Below are 22,400 nucleotides of genomic sequence, written 5' to 3' on the forward strand. Positions count from 1 at the left end.
ATAATCACAGATGGCAATATCCACAACACTGTGCAGCTTATACTTGCAAAGGCAACTCTAGAAGCATCTATCACTCAACATCAGAGATCGAAGTCCATCATGCAGCCAGTGAGGAGAGGCAGGATCCAGCGAGAGGCGGAAGCAGCAGACAGTAAAAGTTTATTTCAACTGCACGTTTCAGAACATTGTTCTCAAATTGCCAAGTTTGGCTAATTTGGGATTTTTCATTAGTTGTCATTGGTTTTTGTTTTTAATTAGTTTTGATTTTTTGTTTTCGAATTTGAGTTAAATTTAGTTAATTTAAGAATAGGTTGGCTAGTTTTCATTATTTTCCGTTTTTGAAAAACTGAGTTTCTGTTTACTTTGAATAGTTTTATTGTTAGTTTTAGTTATTTGTTTTAGTTGTTTTCCTCTTTAATATGGGATATTGGAACAAGATTAATGATTGTTTGTAACTTTGTTTTTATTTTTATTTCATCGAACGAAAATGATTTACAATTCTCGTTTTCGTTTTTTTCATTAGTTTTCCTTAACTATAATAGCGTTGCAAATTGCTTCAGTAACGAAAGCACGTGAACAGAATAAAAAGCACGTCTCAGCTTTTTTTCCTGTCTAACTTTATTACATCATGACTCAGCATGTTGCTATATGGAGCATACTAACAGTGTCAGCGTTATAAACTAGTCTTCCTCCGTGAGTTCTGGAGCAATAGCCAGCGACGGTTGCGTCTCTCCGCAGCTCGGTGCAGGAGAGTGGAGTCAGCTGCGGCAGATGCAGGTGAAATAGAACATGTTACACTTGGCCAAACCATAAATGACGAAGTGGCTCAACTCTCTTTTCTGTCTGACTGAAACTCTAAATGAAAAAAAAACCGAAAACCGCTCCATTCTCAAATCACTTGAGTCACTTGATAATCGATCATCTTTGATGCATGGATGCTTCAATAAAAAAAGCTCAATGTCTGCAGTGAATATGTGTCCATTCCTTCTAATAAAATCTCTTAAGTAAATGTAGTAATCCACAGCAGCGGCAGAGTGACGGCACTGGATTAGGCCAGGTCCCAGAGGTAATTTAGGCTGAGCTTGTTAAAGCCCGACATGTTTGGCGACGTCTGTTCGAAGTGTGAGAGCAGGAGGGAGGTGTGAGGAGGTGAGAAGGAAATGAGGCTAGACCAGCAACGTCGCAGGCAGGAGTGGAGGGGGTGGCAGGTAAGAGAGACAGAAGCAAGGGAGAAGAGGAAGAGGAACTCATTACACGTCTAAACATTGTTTACTGAACCAACTGTTCTCCGAAATGACACTTTGTTGACCGATGGGCTGATTTTAATTGGAGTCTGTTGAAGGCTGATTGGGAACAAAACAAGCTGCAGATTTAAAAAATCTGTTTGGAGAGTGGTAATGACATTGTGGAGACAGTCTGAGCCGCCTGTTCGGAGCAGATGAGGACAGGCAAGCCGAGGTTAACCCGGCTGAAACTGAATTTCACTCTGCTTGTGAGGAAGGAGCCGGTGAGTGATGAGCAGATCATTCCATGCTTGTACGATGCAAAGGTTGTTGGGGTGAGCGATGGAGGGGGGTTGACTGAACGCAAACGTCCAACCTCACATCACTCTGTTCCAGGAAAAGCAGCGGTTCCTGACTGATGTGCTCCATGAGGTCATGCTGCTGGACGGACTCAGCTCCTCTCATCCAATCTCTCAAGAAGTGCAACAGGCGACTGACATCGATCGCGTTTTCGACTGGATCGCGTACAAAAAAGTACGTACCACCTCTGTTACACCTTTGTCACACGCCCGTCTGTGAATGTTATTGATTCACTTTTCTGTTTTTCCAACTGAGATAATGAGCTAAAACGATAGTCTCCAAGAATTCATTAATGACTGAAAGTCAATCCATCCACCTGCCAAGATGAATTCCCCTCTAAAACAAGGTTCATTTGGAAAATGCTTGCGCTGCCTGGTGAAACATTTGTTTTATAAATATTCCCCAAAATAGACCACAGCTTCCATTTGGAGTCAAGAAAGCAAATTCAGACATCCATTCAGCCAGTCTATATATAGTCTGCACCCTCTCGCTGCATGACAACACACATAAAGGTCCAATTTAAATTCAACATTTAGGAAGTGGTTAACTGTTGTAAGAGCATGCAATTTCTGTGCTTTATAGGATATGATATAAGAGGGAGGCGTGTTTTCTTACCGTGTCATTAATAATAAACATTGTGGAATAAAGTTCCAGGCCATTAACATTGGATAAAGGATTACTCAGGTCTAGAGAAGTACAGTAATGGAATATACAGCAGCCAGTCAGGAAGCAGTCCGACAAGGAAAACAAGGGAGCAGAGGGGGGAAGTTTTGACATTCAGTAAATTGGCGACAATAAAAACGCTAGCTTTTAATCATGAGAAGTAAATCGCTCTCCGATCTGCAGCCCTCCTCACGCGTTCCATCTCTTCATATGTCCGACTGGAATGTCTGTCTTTAGTTCAGGAAGCAACTACCTTGATATTATGGCATTTCTTTTGGGATTTTTCCGTTAAAAACACATCCCAATTACCATGTCCACTTCTATGGTGTGTTACAGGTTTTCTGCTTGTTACATTGTCTCCTCTTGGTTTTTATGTTTGATCCTGTGAGAGGTCATTTTTTTTAAATTGATCATCATTCTGAAGGCAAGACGGCTTTCATTTGTACCTTGAAACCTGCAGTATACAAAAAAATACACGTACAAAAATTCATAAAAATATATTTTTAAATGATTTTTTTTTGATGAATGAAGAAGAAAAAAAAATAATTAATTTAAAAAAACAACCATATAGCAAAAGCACGGATAAATAGAGCTCAAAACTCTTTTGGAGGTGGAAAAAGTGGCTAAAAAATGATCAATCATAAGTCCTTATGAAATATCCTTGTTAGTTGAAACAGGCTACAGGTACCTCCATGTGACTGTTGGGCTCCCTGCCTTCCTCTTAAAATTAGAGTATTGCTATTGGGTAGATTAAAAAAACATACAAGTGTAGCCATGCCTGAAAAAGAGTCCTGTAGCTGCTACATTTTTAGCTCATGACTTTCTCCCCAAGTGAGACTCTCTGATACCAACAGGTGAATAGTGGTTATAGCATTGGGTTTACTTCAGTTTGCTTCAATCTCGTTTGCATTACATACGGAATAAGCAGCACTGCGTCACATAATGTTATGGTTCAGAAGAGTGGACAGATAAATTATAATGGGTTCGTGTTTCGACCCATAGTGTAATGTATATTCCTCATTTGAACCACCATTCATCTGTCAGCTGAACTATGAATATTAATGACCCACACTCGCCGTCGATCTAATCCAATACAAACTTTTTCAGATCTCCGAAGTCGCTGTGGATTTGCATGCCATTTATCTGACCAGAACGCTGAGCCCAGATCCGAATGTCAGATCAGAACCGTGAGCTGTAATTATTTATCACTTTTATTTTACGATGTCCACAGGGGGCAGCGCTGATTCGGATGCTGGCCAACGTGATGGGGCAGCGTCTGTTCCAGCGAGGCCTGAATGTAAGTTTTCCAGCTGTGTTTCAAGAAATGTTGGTTTGTGCAACAAAAACTAGGGAAATTGATTCTTGGCTTTTAAGCGGTTCTGGGCCCTGAGGGATGTTGAGGGACTCATCTGCGCGTGAAGCATCATTTTAGCCACCCACTTTGTGCCATATTGAGCTCACAGATGGGTAGTGGATAATTGTAAGTGTCTCCAGACAAGGTTTGTTTGGGAGTTTTGCTACTTTTTCCTGGCAAGAACGTCGGTAATGTAGTCTGAATATTGACCACTTGAAAGTTTGTCTCATTGCTGCCCTCTTGAAAGTGACCTTTCTTCCCATACGGTGTGCAAAGTGATATAGTTCTGTCCAATGTAATATTGCATCTCTGGTCCCTCAAAGATTTCTTGGCTTGTTGCATCCCAAAATGTCTGATTTTGCTGCATACTTCAGTGAAAGTTGCTATAATTTATGGTCATGGAAAAACATGACAGGAAATAAGGACCGTTGTAAATTTCCTTGTTTAAAAAAAAACACTTTTTAGCCCAAAAAAGCTCCAGGCTGCAATGATTTTAACAAAATGTGCTTTTTATATTTTCAAAAAGAGTATGTCAAGTGCAAAGAACTCATACCCACGCACATACAAACAAAATAAATACATGAAAGATGCTGATAAAACTAGTACATCTTTTTTATTATAATGTTCATGAGTTCTTCTTGGGCTAGCAGTGTGTAGCTTGTGCCTGCAGTTTTGAACGGAGCTCCTTTCTAGGGCGGAAACTGACATATGGATGAGTGTCAACCGAGAGGTAAAGGTGGGGAATGTTTGTGTGCGTGGGACCGGAATTGTTCGCAGCACATTATGACTGTCGATATAGTATGTTACACAGGGTCGGGATGTAGAGTGTGAAAGAGATGGATCTCGCTGTCAGCCATGTTTGTTTACACCCTGAATAGTGCTCGGGTGACGGTGCGCTGCACTAGTGAGTTTCCCTTTCAGACATTTATATCATCAGAATTTGGACATTTAAGAATCGTCCAAGTCGGTATTGTGACGCTTGGCAGCAATATGTGTGGGCATGTGTGTAATGTGGGTATTTAGCCTGGCAAAAGACTTAAGTAGTGCGAATACATTGTAGTAGCTAATACATTGAAGTAGAAGGACTGATGAAAGGAGACTAATGTGATCGGTCGAATTTGCTGGAAAGTTACGGTGTTTGGACAATATTGCAGCGCCTCGCAGAACTCGCAGGGATTGGATGAACTTCTGTTAACAGTTGCGATTGCAACATAGCAATTTCCTGGAGAGACTGACTGATGTAACAGCACTGACTTTGGCTCAGCTTCCTGGATTCACTCATGAAGCCAGGTTATTCACCCAGCTGGCTTCATGTCAAATTCATACTTTTAATGGCCTTTTGAGAGCACTCATATTTTACTTTAGGTAGGAACATAAATGAAGAATCACTTGGCTTGGTCCACGCAAGTGTGTTTAACGTGGAAGCGAAGAACAGACTTGCATCCAAATTGAAAGTCCTGCGCTCATGGATCAAAGCCAGTGGGAGCAGTTTGAAGCCTCGCTAACATTTCTTTTCATCCAGTCCCACATGATCTATGGCTTTATGTTTAAACACACTCGGTCGTGTTGTATAAATTATGCTTTTAGGGGAAAGCTCAAAACATCATTTATAAATTGATACATGATGGAGTAGAGCTGTGCTGGATTTTTTTTTTTCTTCCAAAAACATAAATCACAGGAGAACTGAGTTTGGTTTCCCCCACATTCACAGTCAAAGTTTGAAGCCTATTGCAACCTGAATGGTTTTATCGGTTGTGGCCAGGTGTTTTCTCATTTAAAAATTTGAAAAATAACAATCTGGTTGATGACCGTTTCATCTCGACAATGCATTTTCAGCATTTAATAATGATAGTATGTGTATAAAAATAGGTCATGTTCACCTACGTACACAACAGATGGATCTAGTGACCTGGAAGAAACTATATATAACCTTGCTGAGTGAACAGAACAACAGTACGCATGTACACTGTGTATTATGACATAGAACTAACATAAGAACGTAGCTGAAGATTCTACTCTGTCTGTGTTCAAAATATACTACAACTACTACAAATAACAACAACAATAATAATAATAATAATAATACCTTCTGTTCTGGTGATACAGCCTTCCATTGACATATACTTTAAATATACCATCAGCAACATTACGCTATATATTATAGAGAAAAGTTGCAGACTGAGTAACTTCCTAATCTCTGCTCCTTATTTTTTTATGACAGTCTTTAACAGTCTCTGATTTGTGACATGTATTCTTCCATAGAAGTAGATAGAAACAAGTACAGTACAACAGTCCTCCTGGGCATCTGAAAAAATTGAGTTATTTTCACCAGTTTTGTTGCTCGACTGAACAATACAGTTCTGTGTAAATATTGGATATTTTGCCAGATTTTTTTTTTCTTGTTTCCTCTCAAGAGACCAAAACGGTGCAGGTTTGAGCTGAAGGTTGAACACACACAGTTTTTCGGAGTTCAGTTCAGGGATTTAGCGCCAGTCTCCAGAGAGAGAACCAGATCATTTTGCATCATTTTCTTTTTTCTTTTTTTTTTAAACTCTTGATCATCTGTCAAGATAAAGTGAGACAGTTTTTCATTCTCACATCTGGGCGGCAGGTTGCTGTTATAAGCTTTAGTTTCAATTCAATGATAACCACTTAAAAGTCAATCTAAGTGGTTATCATTTATGAATGGGCATTTGATAGAGAGAAATGAAACCTCACTCAAACGAGAAGTACTTTGTAATGTCAAGAGAAATGTCGAGTGATGAATAAAAAGAAGAAGAAAAAAAGATACCATACAAGCGAAGAAGGAAAAGTCAGTGAGATGTGAGGAGGTGCACGTAATTGGGCTGAAATATGAACCAACTTAGAAAGTGTTTTACTTGTGAAAAAAAAGGTTCAAAATTAAGATGAAATATTAAGACATATAAGATTAAATCCAAGATGTTAAAAGGGACACAATGGAAGATATGTTTTATGAAGTGAATAAATAAAACATGTTTATTTGAACACAATAATATAAATTATCTCTTTAAAAAATGTGCAAAGCTGAAGGGTTTATATTTGATCAATGGTGTCAGTTGGAGCTCCTCTGTTGATGGACTAGATAGACAGACGTGTGCTGACATAGTTCCAGAAAATGAGTAGTATTTTTTATTTATTTTTTTAACTTGTTTATTTTTTCATGTCATTTTGGCCTCTGAAGGTGCTGCACCTCTGTGAGTAGACATGTTAAAGGATTGGATAAGCGATGTGCCTAGAGGTGTCATGGGATTCAGAATTTTGTTGTTGTTTTTTTGTGCTGTAGATTGTTTTACTATCTGCGTAAGGCTTAAGAGAAGTATTTTTATATTAAAGTCAAAGTAATGTAATGTATTTACATTTGATAAAATGTAAAGTAGTATTACATTGAAAAGGAATTAAACTGGGATATTAAATAAGAGACCAAAACCATTATTTTTGATAGACTATTATTATCATATGACATAACATTCATTGAGAATGTGTATCATATCCATTATTATTAGTATTACATTCATTTCTATTTTGACTTTGACCTATTGGGAGATATGCTCTCGGAGAATGTCATTGATGAGAAAAAAAAGGAAAATAAAAAGATATTTTATGGCTTTTTAATACTATAAATATTCTATTACAGTAGAAACAGCTATTAAAAATAATAGAAAAGTTGATATAATTACCCTCTGAGAATGTGTTGACATTTCTTCATCATAATACATCACAGTATCTTTTGAAGCTCTCAGGAACCATCTTGCTTAAAAGGAAGTCAAAATCAAACGCCTGTGTGAATCCTGGATTTGTTTGCTCTGAGAGAAGAGGTCGGAGTTCTCTCTGTCCTCATTAAGAAGCTCTCAGTACTAAACCCTTGGGCCTTCTTCCGCCGGTTGTGACGGCACATCGCTCAGTATTGAAAGTGGTTGGTGGGTGAATCAGGGTGACAGTTAGCAACAGACGGGCTCAGGTCTCTCATTGTTGAAACGTTAGCTAATGTGCTCGGACACTGCATGGTAATCCAGTGTGTGGTCCTGATCCAATAAGTGACAGCGAGGACTTGCACCTACCTATAAAGCTGTTTCTTTAAACCGGTTATTTCCCTTCTTCATCATTACAGCATCATTGACTCCGCTCTCTCCGAAACATCTTTCATGGCGCTGCAAAACACCCTGTGAATTTTAAGAAAAATGCAATATAAAAGCCATTTCGCTTCTTTTCGAGAAGAAAATTGCTCATTGATGTAAGAGACGCTGCTTTTGCAGAGTGAGCTTGACCCAACTGGCCTGTATAGGGATACAGAATAAAACTCCCAGACACGTAGCAGAAATGTACAGTATGTACGGCTAGCTGACTTAACTAAGTACGGAACTCTCTTCAAGTTCTGAGATCAATCCATGAAAAGCAAAAGAGTTCCTGGTTAAATAAAGAAGAAAAAGGAAGAAAAGAAAGCTATTCAGTCTATATCGTAATTGAGTGTGATGCGGGTTTGGAGGCTTCAGTTTCTAAAGGCATCAATTTTATGTCTTGATCACTCACTGCCTCATAACACTGGAAATATTCTGGTGTTGGAAACATTCAGTCTGAAGTGCAAATACGTCTGCTGCAGCATCTTTCAGAGAACTCTGAAAGTTTAGGAAACATCAGGGTTCTCCTCCTCAGCGTAGGGTCTCTCCACCACTAGGTGTGTTTGAATTTGGGGAGCATCAATGGCATCGATAAGAAGCGCGGCATGTGTCCCCTCCTGAACTAGTCTTCCTCAAAGGGAGAGGTTAAGGCCAGTCGCACTTCACTAGACGTTGACAAGAGCAACAGAACACTCCTGCTATGATTTGATAATCTGAATGATCTAATCTAAAAACCATTCTTTTCCTCCTTTTCTACTAGCTCACCCCGATTCTGCGACCCTCACACCCTGATGTCTCTTCTTCTGCCTTACATCCCTGTGCAACCTTTCAACATGGTTCACCGTCTTTTATTTCACCGTCATAATAAGCTCACATATAACACTGGTGGATGACTCATGAAGCTGGATCGTATATCAATTTGAAAGATGTTTATGTCATCATCGTGTCAGCCGTCACTCAGAGAGATTGGTTTGGCTCGGCCGTTTTTGTGTATGTGCAAAATACCCAGAGAACTGGACGACTTTCCCCTCCATGCTGCTCCTGTCAGCTTGTGAATTCATATTTAAATCGACATCCACTGGAGGCTACTCATCAGATCTTGCTAAGCTAAAGTCTCTCCGGAGGCTAGACAGCTTTAAACATTCATCCACATGCGCCGAAAATGTGTTTGTGTCGCAGGCAGGCTGCATCAAGAGGGAGAAAATTAAAATTTCAGGACATGTTGACGGTGGGATGTAGCCCTTGCAGAGGATCACGTTTTGGCGGTGTTCATTTGTACCTTGTGAATTTCAAATGGTTTTGTAGGTTCCGTCATCTGTCTTATATGGAAAATGTATATGTGCAGACAAATCTATTTTTTGAATTCTTATTTCAATTTTTAAATTTGTTTGGACACATCCGATAATGACAAAAAGTCAGCTGTTTGGGAATATCTAAGTAGGTGACTTTCCCTGTGTGGCTGTTTTAAAAGATGTAAGTAGAATGAGAATAAGGATTAAAAGCAGTAATCTGGTCACATTTCCTTGTGTTTACTCGAGCATTTGGACTTCGTCGGCTTAGCCAACAACACCATTAAACATTCAGTATCAGTGTGGTTTCCTGCCTCATTATGAAGCACTTTGACCTGTTTTTTTTTTTTGTTTGTTTGTTTGTTTTTCAGGATTATCTGCTGAGTCACATGTATGGCAACGCAGCCCGAGACGACCTGTGGAGCAAACTGTCTCAGGTAAGTCTTTCCTCTCCAGTCTGCCTCGCGTGGCAGCCTGTCTACATTCAACTCTGCCGGGATAAAACAACCACAGCGACTCTGGTTGTTCATTATTGAACAAAGCTGGCCTAATGAAGGCCCGGGAGACGGCTGTTAAGACCCTCTCCACATGTTAGAAACCCAGGAAGCCTTGTTACCTTGCTGTCATGACTGGCAGGTGCAGGCCTGTCCTTACGTTTCTGCTGTGTTGGCATGTCAGTCACCCTGAAGTCACTCACTTGTTCGCCTCTAACAGTCACATCAGTCCCAAATCAGTCTTCATTTCGACGGCAGAATTCAATTTTGTTTTAATTCCAATTTGATCATCTAAATCGTCTTTCAGTCTTATAAAAAGATCACTGACAAAACAGTACATTTTGTAGAGTAAAATGAAGTTTGTTATAGAACATCTTCTTATAATAGAGGTCTTCTATAGCTGCCATTAAGAAAGAGAACAAATAGGTTTTTCATCCAATGATATTGGTATCAGAGTAACGCTGACTTGCTGCTAGTCCCCAGCAGAAGCAGTCTCTCCACAGAAAACTCTGCTGAACAACCGCTGTCTAAGAGTACAGCCCTCTCCTTCATCCAGATGAAACAAGACTGTGTGCATATGTTTAAAAAAAAATACCCCTTCTAACATTTTACCCCAACATTTCAGCACCTCTAAAACAAATTTTTAACGCTGTTAATCTTTCATCAGAAACATGTCTGATCACAACTATTAAACTTTTATTGATTTTTCTTTTTTATGATTTTTTTTCTTTTTTTGTGAAAGCAAGTCAAAAACACTTTCCAAACTCTGATCACCATATTAAGTAACACAGCTTGATCAGCAGTCCAGAATGGCTCTAAAATGCCATTCAGTCTTGCTCTTACTTGAGCGGCAGATGGTGCTGGTCGAGTTGAAATCCCAATATGTGTCCATGGAAGGTCCAGCACTCCAACCAAAGAATTAAAGTCGTCATTTTGATTATTGTTTTTGTCATCTCCAGGCCATGCATTTGGAAGGGAGGGACATCGACATCGGTGCAATGATGGACAGGTGGACCCTACAAATGGGATACCCTGTGGTCACCATCAGCAAGAACCAGTCAGAGCAGCTGCCTACTTACTACGTCACCGTCAGCCAGGAGCACTTCCTCTACGGTCATAAAGTGAAGGCCAACAACAGGTAAGATGTTCGCGGTGTATTCGCAATTCTGTAAACTGAGTGGCAAAACATCTCAAAAAGTTCGGAACACCTTCAAACTGAATTTTCCGGGCATGTTGATAATGGAAACTAACCCTAAACCAACCCTTTCGGAAGTTCCATCCGGACTGAAGAAGGTTTTGAAGACGTCCTCATTCACTCGCATGGCTTCTATCCGCTGCTGAGTTCAAAAGATTCGGAAACTGTATCTTCACAAAACAGTATAAAATCAAATAAAATAAAGCAACTTCCATATGACTGTGAGGCCCTGACCATGAACTGAGGCTCTCTGCTTCATCTGAAATTGGGGCCATCATCTCAGTGAAGCCAGACGACCTTTACACTGATGATCTTTCTTCATGGACCCCTTCACCTGGTTGTCATGTTTTCACAGCCTCTGCGCTTCCACTGGCCTTCAGCTTCACACCTCAGTAACCAAATTTCAGCCCTCCCCTCGCCGGTGGCAGGGCGTTTTCACCTGAAAGAGCACGTTTCCACACATTCTTCAGCACCTTTACATCATTTATATTTCATTCATATTTGATTCACATGTTTTATTCACATTCATCTGCTTATTTTCTCTCTTTATCGACCCACTCCCTCCTCCTATCAATACTTCATCAACATGATTTCTGTTCCCATCTTTTTTTGTGCTGTAACTGGCATTTACAGTCCCTCTGACCCACTCAGCTTCTTGCCGTCTTCCCCTCTTTCATCTGGAGTCTTTTGTTGCTGTGGCTTGCTGGAGGTTGCTCCCCAGGTCCGGTCAGCCTCAACTTGTTTGTTGTAGGTGGAGCCCACTTCTTTTCTCCGTTCTTGTTGCCTCTCATGGGAATACGTTACAACTCTCACCACGGTCTCTGGGCATCTGCCAGCACTTGAGAAGAATAGCTGTTCTGTTTTCAACTGAACCTCTGTCATGGCTGAACTCTGAGTGAATTCCAGTTTGATAATGTTGTTTGATGCTGAATAGGAAGCAGCGCTGCTTTCATTTTCTAGAGAAGAAAGGACAATAGTTCTAGGAATAAACACCCTGCAATTAAGGGCCGGATCAAATGAACACATTAATCAATCTTCATTTGTTAAGAACTACTTTAGATTAAGCAAGATGAGTTAAAGGAATGGAAAAATGAAGGATGTGAAACAGAGACGTGCACTAATGTCTATATCTACAAACATCATATCACAAACCCGAATCAAGTATATGTACAACATATACGGTTGGTCGGAAACGGTCCTGGTCGTAAGTCGGATGTTGCTTGTATATACATATATATATATATATATACAAGCAACATCCGACTTACAACCAGGACCGGCTGGTCGGAATCGGTCCTGGTCCTATAACCCTCGCGTCAGCCATTTTGAATGGCATTCGACCGATCTGACTTCTGACCGGTTGGTCGGAATCGGTCCTATATATATATATATATATATATATATATATATATATATATACATATATATATATATATATATATATATATATATATATATATATATATATATATATATATACAAGCAACATCGGACTTACGACCAGGACCGATTCCGACCAACCGGTCGTAAGTCAGATCGGACGTTAGTCGAATACCATTCAAAATGGCTGACGCAAGGGTTATAGGTACTACTGTAGTGATAGATCACTGTGTGAGAGTGCGATGCTGGGATACTGTGCTGCTGTAACTGTCGTACGCGATGCCAGTTTTCTGCCATGGTTGCTACGTACTGTGGTGCCAGACATTAAATAAAAATAAATTTAAAAAATCTGCTGGCCGTGGTCGTAAATACCGCTGGACGTAAGTTGAGCAGTCGGTGATAGTGATATACAGTTGAATATTCAATGTTTGATTCAATTCCAGGATTATGAAACACACGTGGAAGTTTAAGCGTTCTCCAGATGCTCTGAATATGAATCCTTGGGCTCATTCTCTTTCACATGCTGTTCAATGCCAAATTATCTCTAAAACCAGTGTTGTGAAAAGTCGAAGTTTTAACTCTGGCCTCTGAACTGCTCTCTCTATCAAGTTCTCTTCAGACAATGAAACGGTTGAGAGATCTTTACTGACATTATTAAAACATTGAATGATGTTCTGCTCTATCTAGATGTTTAAAATTCTTAAGAATAAAGAACACGTGATCATCGGGTCCTTTATCTCCAGTCCAGCGTTTTAGAATCACAAGAAAAGTGATTCATGCAAAATTATGAATGATGAAAACACTGAAAACTTCCTTGACATATTTAGCAATGTCAGCAATTACAGGTGGTGCACTCTTCGTAAGATTTTCTTTTAAGTTTATTTCATGATAAAAATCATTTTGTTTTATTGACTCATTCATTCATCCATCTTTTGGGGCTGGGCTTCACTGGGTGATAGGTGGGGGACACCCTGGACAGGCTACAGTGCGACACCAGACAACTGTCCAATTCGAAAAAAAATGGTTATGTAGAAAACAATACCGATGAGTCATGCGATTTTGACTGCTGTTCAGATTCCAGCTCACTTGTGAGGGACTCTGACTCCCCTATTTAATGGGTAGTGTCAGTGTAGCGTTCATATCAAGTTGAGCTCTTCTCCTGTCAATCATGTTGATAAAAATAAAAGATGAAATGTTAAGTTGCCCGGCCACTGCATCCATCGCCCACGGCGACAGATGGCCGATGTCGAACTGCAAAATAGGACTTTCTGTGGCTGATTGTGTTGGAATGACCTGCGCACGTCGGCACATTGCGACAGTGTCAGGAGGTGCCTTCCTGCAATTAAAATTCACCTTAATTAATATCTGAGCATAATTAAACGGATACTCTGAGGATTCCTCGCTGATGGTGGAGAAGCGCCTTCTGTCATGACAGATTCATTTTAACACGAGTGGAAGATTAGGGATTGTGTGTGCGTTTGACCTTGTGCTGTGTCAGTTTATGTTCTCTGTAGTGGCTCGCTCTGAGTGACTCAAATAATGAAGATGAGGCACTGAAGTGCACTTCTTCTAAGCCAAACACATTTAATCCACAAGCACCTCACTTGGTTTGCACCTGAATTTAACTTCTCTCACCAGTGGTCCACTGGTGCAAAGCTTTGTCAACAATCTGTGTTTTTGAGACTTTTTTGTGTTCTGCCTCTTGCAATACATGAGTAGACACCTCTGACTATGACATATATTTTCACTCAGTTTCCCCGTTCTTCGTCCATTTATCTTGACTTTTATGCATGGCAGTACAGCGTGACGTAATAGCTGGTGAGTTTTGTCAGCTCTTATGCAGAAGTGATCCGACCAGCGGAGCCTCACTCACATCTCCGACATCCACAGTCGACACGTCATGTTAAAATCATGAAGTTAAACCATCAGAGCTGAATTAAACCGACTGGTGTCTGAGTCTCGTGGACAAACTTGGAGAAACAAAGCAACATTTATGTAGAATCAGGAAAGACGTGGTCTCCACATTGTTCACATCTCCACAATCGGCTTTATTGCACATCATGACAACACCCCCATCAGTGTGGCGTTGTCTGGACGATCCTGCAGCTGGAGATGATCACAAGCTTTTCTCTCTCTAATAGATGCTTTCACAAACCCGTTGGGTCTCTAAATGATTTCAATTTGCCTGCAACGAGTATCTTACCTTGTTGGCTTGTCAGGTCCTGCTAAGCAGGATAAACACAAACAAGTCGAAATCCACTGAATTTGGAAGCAGCACTGCCATCGTGGTCATGTGACCCATTTTGCTTTGGAGGACAGCCAATAAAGCTTTTGTCGATGCGGCTCACACTTATGGAAGCAAAGAGCTAAAGACTTTCACAACACAATATTGAAGATGATGATGGCCATTACGGCGACAAAGTAACCAGTATTATAGCCCTCCATTTATTTTGTCAACACTGTTAAAAACGCATGTTGAATTAACGGACAAGAACTGTAAATTTACAATATAGAAGGTTAAAGTGAAAAAAAAACCAAAGCTGTTTATTTTATGCCTTTGGTTATGTGACCACATATTCTGTCGGATTTAATTGATGACTGTGTTTACAAAGCCCGATTTGTACATCAAGATTACGTATTAAAACTTTTCTCAAATACAAATTCAGTGAGCAAATGATGATAGAAGTTTCTGATTGAGAGCGCCAGTGAACATGACTGAACGTCCCCATGTGCATTGCTGGACTGAAATGTGTCTCCCTTTACCAATGGATTTCGATGTTCTGTTGTTTTTTGTCATTGTTGTCAACTAGCATGCGTCTTTCAGGCTTTTCACAATCGTCCCACTTGATATTACCAAGTTGACATATCAAAACCAAGAACATTATTCAAGCATTACCACATAGGTTTCACAATTTTAACTTCAAGAGTTTTTTTTTTTTTTTTTTTTATCACCACTGTATATAATTCTATACAATTTTGCAATAGCATTTGAAATATCGTTGACGGCAATGAGCACAATGGAACAGCTGGTGGCAGTGGAATTCCGGGATAACACACGCACAGTAGGCCAGCAATAATGGGGGTGACCGCTCTTTGTGCACTGCAGAGAGTAACAAATCTTCACAGATATTTGGCTCCAGATAGTGATCCAGAAAACCACCAAAGTTTAATTAGCTGTTCCTTGACCCATTACGAACATTACCTGAAAATTAAAGCAGTCAGACACTGAAGAATCACTTGCCAGTTGTTATTCTGTGTCAAATTGCTCTTCATTCTTGCTGAAGAGTAAAAATTTGAATATTTAGAAAGCAGTAAGTTTTGGACAACAAAAAAGAAGACAAATACACAAATGTAATTTTGTTGTAGATCAGTGTGTCTAATGTTGACTTTCCACACACAGTGAACTTCAAACCTATGAGAACATTGTGGCAAGAACCACTGATAAACGTGATGCCATTTTACAAGAAGATACACTTTTAATGCTACAGTTTTAAACAACTTTTGTTTCAATATTTAAATGTACCACCAAAGATCAAGCAGCAAAGTATAGCGAAAATAAAAACATGACTTGTTATGCCCCCTGGAAATGTAACTGTCGTGATATTAACAGAATAAATTTCAAAGTTCACCCTCAAAGCCAACTGTCTAAACACAGTGAAATATCTTAATTCTGTCTTCAGGAGTCTGTGGTTATATCCAAGAAACACAAGCTTAATCGCTCACTTCGATAAACTCCACTTGACTGAAAGAATTTTCTTACTGATCTTGAAAAGAAGGCATTGATTATGAACCAAAGAACATGGAAGTTTGGAGAAAGGCAAAGAAGTAGTGTTTCAAACAACCTTGAATGCACACATGCACTTGATTCTGGTTCTGGATGACTGCAGATGACTGATGTTGGATTGGTGTTAATTTTGTGAGTTGAGACGAAATATGTTCGCCAACACCACTTTGGCCATGGCTTCAAACAAAAATGCATGTAGGAGGATTATCACGAGTGCTGGAGACGGTAGGTCTGCCATGTCAGGGTTTCGGCGACACGTCCACAATTGTTGCGCAGCCATCCCTTTAGCATATCAATCTCTTCATAAAGATGACTTCTAATGTGACCAAACGTATTAAAACAAAGTGGAAACATTGAAACAAGTGCAAAACACATGATGACAGCCGATTTCAGGTAGCTTTTGATAGGCTGCTTTCCATTTCTGTTTCAGTCATTTGAGGGGTGAAAACCTTGCATTTGAAGTTTGTATTTTATTTAAACCTATTGATATGTTTTATTTATTTTATTTTGTTGGTGGTTCTAATAAATATAAAACGCGAACAACTGAACATGTGTGTCATTTGTAAATGCAAATTGAGTCAACAATCGAATCAGCAAAGTTTCTTTGAGGATTCATTCATTCATTCCTTCATTTTATTCAAGATGCTTATTATTACAGATTTCCTGTCAATATTTTAACCATGGAACAAAATGTACAGTAAGTATGTCTGGAATGAAAAGAATTACTAAAATATTTTGACTAAAACCTAAGTAAAACATGACTGAAAAAAACAAAAATGATATGTGACTGAAATGTGACGCAGACTAGGAATTAACTAAAAACAGTCCCATAATCTAAACAGGGAATGTGAAAACTTCAGTGTATACGGTTGTCATCTCAACAGTGAGAAACAGAACGAGGCTGATGCTGGCTAGTGGCACACATGCCAGTGGTACTAAACCCCCCCCCCCTCAAAAATGAGTTGAATTTAAGATGATGAACCAACTGGAGAAACTGAGAGGCCAGTACCTGGTGTTGCGTTCAGGGATGCCTCGCTCCTTTAAAGCACCAGTGTGAGCCTGGAGCTCACTACAGTGATGGCAGCCTCTGTCGGGACAGAATGAACTAAGAGCAGGAAACAGAACGACATAATACAAACAAGGCCAGAATTATGATGATGATTAACAAGCGTTAATGAAAATAATAAATAACAAGTTTTGGCAGCGTCGAGTGTGCTGGAACTAAATGTTTTTTGTGTTCTTAAAAAGTTTAACGGCATCGAATTAAAAAACAAACAAACAAACAAAGAGCTTACTTGAGGGCGGGCGGCAGCAGAGCTTGTTCTACTGTGATGCTACCCATTGTACCCTTACCAAACCGCTGCATAAAACACACTTGTGTTTGGTACCTGGGTGGCTGGAGAACATGCTTTGGAGTGGGGAATGTAGCGCTTTGCTGTCTGTCTTCGAGCTGCTTTAAAATCGATGTGAGTGAAAGGCATTGATAATATACTGTCCACAGCAACATCGACCTGGTGTCGCCCTCCACACACATGGATAAAGAACGTCCTTATCTGTCCTTCTACTGATCACTCAGCCACAACACTATTCTCACGAGACAACATTTAAACCCTGAGGATGATAACAAGACTCCAAAAGACCTCTCCGTCTCTGTTACATTCCAAATGTCACCCATCCCTAGTTCCAGCTGACAGATGTGAAATCATTGCCTCTCTTCAGTCTCGGGCTGCAGAACCTTTTGTCTGATGAGAGAGCAGATAAAGCCTGAGCCAATTGCACTGCCCATTACTGACCTTGTTTTCCCTCCCTAGCTTACAGTGGCTCGTCCCATTGACTGTTGCCGTTGGAAACACTTCTTCCGTGTGCGCCGAGATGCTCATCTGGATCAACAACCACACAGGTACGGTTGTCATGGTTGAGCAGTACATTACGGCATGAATCTTGAGGGGCTTTCAAGTGTTGAGACTAACTACATGTCACATGATTCGTAAGCCAATAAAGAAGCAGCAGAGACATAGTTGCTTTACAAAGAACACCTAGAGGACATCTGAGCTATTCTTCCAGCAGCAGAAGTGGACCAGCGAGTGGTACTGGATCTCTTTCTAGTTCATATATATATATATATATATATATATATATATATATATATATATATATATATATATAGCTCAGACAGGGATGAGGCGAGTCAGAGCGTTACTTGGTTTATGACTTTGTCGCAGCCAAACTGCACAGAAGCGCACATTCAGAGCTGGACACGCACCGGGCACCTCTTCACTTCTGGAGAGACGTCACTCACTCGGCAACCCCTCCCACATGCAGCGGCCACACACATAGAGGAACAGCGCACCTGCAGCAGACACTCTACATTCACTCCTACAAAAGACTATTTTAAGACTTGGAACGCACTATTTCTTTTTCCATTCATTGTAATGGGAAAAATCGATTCAGATTTCGAACCCTACGCTTCTCGAACGGCCGTCTGGAACGGATTATGATCGAGATCCGAGGTACCGCTGTATATATATATACTCTGTAAAACTGAGGTCTGTCTATCAAGATGACAAAATCGATCTGAGCCACGGAAGCTGACCACGGAGCTTCTCCTGTTCCCTCATGCATCAGTGGGCGCCCTTGGTGCTGTTGCTGTTTTTCATTCTGTATTTGCTGCCTCATGCTGTTTCGTGGCCAGTAAATACTCCCTACGCCCCACAAAACAAAGAAAAAAAACATCCTATTTAAAATCTTGTTTTTACTATCTATCAAACTATACATTACGATCTCTGCAGATTGTGATCATCATACATAGGAGTTGAAGCAATTCAATTGCCATTGAATTTTGTGATGGCTTTTATTTAAAAGTTCTTCTGTGCCACAGACAGTGACTCAGCAAGACAGATGTGCCCCCTCAGCCTTGACTTTGATCTCTCATCTTATTTCATGTTTCAGAAACCCACAAGATCAGTGAAATGGACGACAACACATGGCTGCTTGGGAACATCAATCAAACGGGCTACTTTCGAGTGAACTATGACCTTCCAAACTGGAAACTGCTGATTCAGCAGCTGCACACCAATCTACAAGTATGTTTTATTCATGCTGATTTCAGATTTAGCGTGTGTTTCCCTGCACTGATGTCTTGTCTTCTCCTTTTTGACCCATTTTTCAGATCATCTCTGTGGGGAACAGGGCTGGACTAATTGATGATGCCTTCAATTTAGCCCGGTAAAAACATTAACTTCTGTCTTTTTTTTTTAAATCTCCACTGATCCCTGTTCATTCATTCAGTAGTGTGGCTCACATATTAGAACGCTTCATGTATTTCTGGGTTTGGAAAGTAATTGAGCTGAAGCACTGAAGTACAAACATGGGTTGTGTGAACTGGTTTATTTTTAATTGTAAGTCACAAAGTGCGGGAAGGAGTGTTCATGAGATGATGAGCTGAGGAAATTGATGGCTTTCAAAGTGGTGGGTATTCGTCCTAACTGATCACAGCCTCCTCTGAATAGCATGTTTGAAGTGTCAGATTGAGAGGGACACCGCATGAATATGGAGATGGAATCAAAGGATTTTCTGTCTTGATTATGCTACGTGTCTGTAGCTTTTTGCATGGCAGACAAAAGCTCTCATTTTCATGAAAACAGAACCTCTCTTGTTGGGTGTTTTGGGTCTGCTGTGGAAACGGCAGGCTAGAGACCCATTTATGCTCAGCATTACACACTGATCCAGATACATACAGAGCCTTCTGTCCATGATCTGTGTTCATTTCACGTGTATTTCTGCACGTTTCCACAAAGCTCGTGGATACAGACCAAACGGAGCAGTTCCACCACAAACTGTGGTGGCAGTGTTGCTCTTACCTTACCTGATATGACATGAAGAAGACAGAAGACTTTGTCTCTGTCACAAGACAAAGTCTGTTTGGCTCAAAAGTCAAAGATGTGAACACAAACAAAGTGGGGTTTTGGCCGCACAGGATTCGGTGGTGGGAGTGAGATTTTTTTTCAAGGCGATTGGACTTCACCATGCCGGGCCATAGTCCATACTGTGAAAACGCCCAAATAGTGATTCAATCATACTTGTGAAAGATGTACTGAGAATTGTACATTTTTACCCCGGAAATATCTGCAGGCCTGTTATTTATCACGTTATAATATCAAGGAAAGACATAAAAAGTCATGTTACCTGTGCTAACCAGATAATTGAAGTGACTGGTGACTATTTATTATATGAAGGTGATAAAATCCTGCATGGTACTTGACGTAACTATGAGAAATGTGCATAATATCTCTTGAAAATTACCCCATATTTTATAGACACACTTAAAACACAACATGAAAACAAAGCAAGAGACTGAAGATTACAGGCGCTGAGCTGACAGCACCCTGGTGCATTCAGGACTCCTTGTTAACAGGGAATAAATTGTGTTCCATAATTGGTCCGTAAGGGACACTGTGTCCGCAGGTCACATATATGACCAGGAATGAGTGCCGACCTACTCTGAAAGTGATATTACTACTGCAACATTTTTTAACAATCTCATCTGAAGCTAGCTGCATGTGTTATATCCCCGTATCTAATATTTTTTGCAACGTCTGCTGAGTCATTTCAGGGTTGAATAACTCCACTATTGCTATTAAAATAATCGAACCATGGAGCAGTTGCTGAAAGTTGTATCTGTAAACAACACCATAATTACAAAGTATTCACGGTAAGTAAAAGTAATTAAACCTTTTGAACCTTTGAACCTTGAACCTTCTTCTGCCGCTTATCCGGGGTCGGGTCGCGGAGGCAGCATTCGGAGCAAGGAAGCCCAAACTTCCCGGTCCGCACAAACCTCCTCCAGCTCCTCCCGGGGGATCCCGAGGCGTTCCCAGGCCAGACCGGAGACATAATCTCTCCAGCGAGTCCTGGGTCTTCCCCGGGGTCTCCTCCCGGTAGGACATGCCCGGAACACCTCCCCAGGGAGGCGTCCAGGGGGCATCCGGATCAGATGCCCGAGCCACCTCAGCTGGTTCCTCTCGATGTGGAGGAGCAGCGGCTCCACCCCGAGCTCCTCCCGGATGACCGAACTCCTCACCCTATCTCTAAGGGTGCGCCCAGCCACCCTGCGGAGGAAACTCATCTCAGCCGCTTGTATCCGCGATCTCATCCTTTCGGTCACTACCCAAAGCTCGTGACCATAGGTGAGGGTGGGAACGTAGATCGATCGGTAAATCGAGAGCTTCGTCTTGTGACTCAGCTCTCTCTTCACCACGACGGTCCGATACAGCGACCGCATCACTGCTGCCGCTGCACCAACCCGTCTATCAATCTCACGCTCCCTTTTTCCCTCACTCGAGAACAAGACCCCGAGATACTTAAACTCCGCCACTTGAGGCAAGAACTCTCCACCAACCTGGAGAGAGCAAACCACCGTGTTCCGGTCGAGAACCATGGCCTCAGACTTGGAGGTGCTGATCCTCATCCCGGCCGCTTCACACTCGGCTGCAAACCGACCCAGCGCATGCTGAAGGTCCCGGTCCGATGAGGCCAACAGAACAACATCGTCCGCAAATAGCAGAGATGAAATTCTGTGGTTCCCGAACCGGATCCCCTCCGACCCCTGGCTACGCCTAGAAATTCTGTCCATATAAGTGATGAACAGAACCGGTGACAAAGGGCAGCCCTGGCGGAGACCAACATGCACCGGGAACAGGTCTGATTTCCTGCCGGCAATGCGAACCATGCTCCTGCTCCGGTCATACAAGGAGCGGACAGCCCCTAGCAGAGGGTCCCGCACCCCATATTCCCGGAGCACCCCCCACAGGACATCGCGAGGGACACGGTCGAACGCCTTCTCCAAATCCACAAAGCACATGTGGACTGGTTGGGCGAACTCCCATGAACCCTCGAGCACCCGGTGGAGGGTATAGAGCTGGTCCAGTGTTCCACGACCGGGACGAAAACCACACTGTTCCTCCTGGATCTGAGGTTCGACTATTGGCCGAAGTCTCCTCTCTAGTACCCTGGAATAGACCTTTCCAGGGAGGCTGAGGAGTGTGATCCCCCTATAGTTGGAACACACCCTCCGGTCCCCCTTCTTAAACAGGGGGACCACCACCCCGGTCTGCCAATCCAGAGGCACTGTCCTCGACTGCCACGCGATGTTGCAGAGACGTGTCAGCCACGACAGCCCTACAACATCCAGGGATTTCAGATACTCTGGACGGATCTCATCCACTCCCGGGGCCCTACCACCGAGGAGCTTACGAACAACCTCGGTGACTTCGGCCCGGGTGATGGGAGAGCCATCCGAGTCCTCAGTCCCCGCTTCCTGAGTGGAAGACGTGACGACGGGATTGAGGAGACCCTCGAAGTATTCTTTCCACCGCCCGACAACATCACCAGTCGAGGTCAGCAGTCTCCCACCCTCACTGTAAACAGCACTGGTGAGGCACTGCTTCCCCCTTCTGAGGCGACGGACGGTTTGCCAGAATTTCTTCGAGGCCGACCAATAGTCCTCCTCCATGGCCTCTCCGA

General features: G+C 41.7%; 1 protein-coding gene across 1 annotated transcript in view; it reads left to right on the plus strand.

Annotated features, from left to right (window-relative positions):
• Window positions 1-22,400, plus strand: part of LOC128757289 (thyrotropin-releasing hormone-degrading ectoenzyme-like) — a 162,770-nt gene that overhangs the window by 110,983 nt on the left and 29,387 nt on the right. The window contains exons 7-13 of the mRNA XM_053862460.1: window positions 1,620-1,757; window positions 3,478-3,543; window positions 9,397-9,462; window positions 10,479-10,657; window positions 17,690-17,778; window positions 18,828-18,961; window positions 19,048-19,103. Coding sequence (XP_053718435.1) covers window positions 1,620-1,757; window positions 3,478-3,543; window positions 9,397-9,462; window positions 10,479-10,657; window positions 17,690-17,778; window positions 18,828-18,961; window positions 19,048-19,103 — 728 coding nt within the window. The remainder of the gene's footprint in view (window positions 1-1,619; window positions 1,758-3,477; window positions 3,544-9,396; window positions 9,463-10,478; window positions 10,658-17,689; window positions 17,779-18,827; window positions 18,962-19,047; window positions 19,104-22,400) is intronic.

This window comes from Synchiropus splendidus, chromosome 4 (assembly GCF_027744825.2).
Source record: "Synchiropus splendidus isolate RoL2022-P1 chromosome 4, RoL_Sspl_1.0, whole genome shotgun sequence".
Taxonomy (NCBI): Eukaryota; Metazoa; Chordata; class Actinopteri; order Syngnathiformes; family Callionymidae; genus Synchiropus; species Synchiropus splendidus.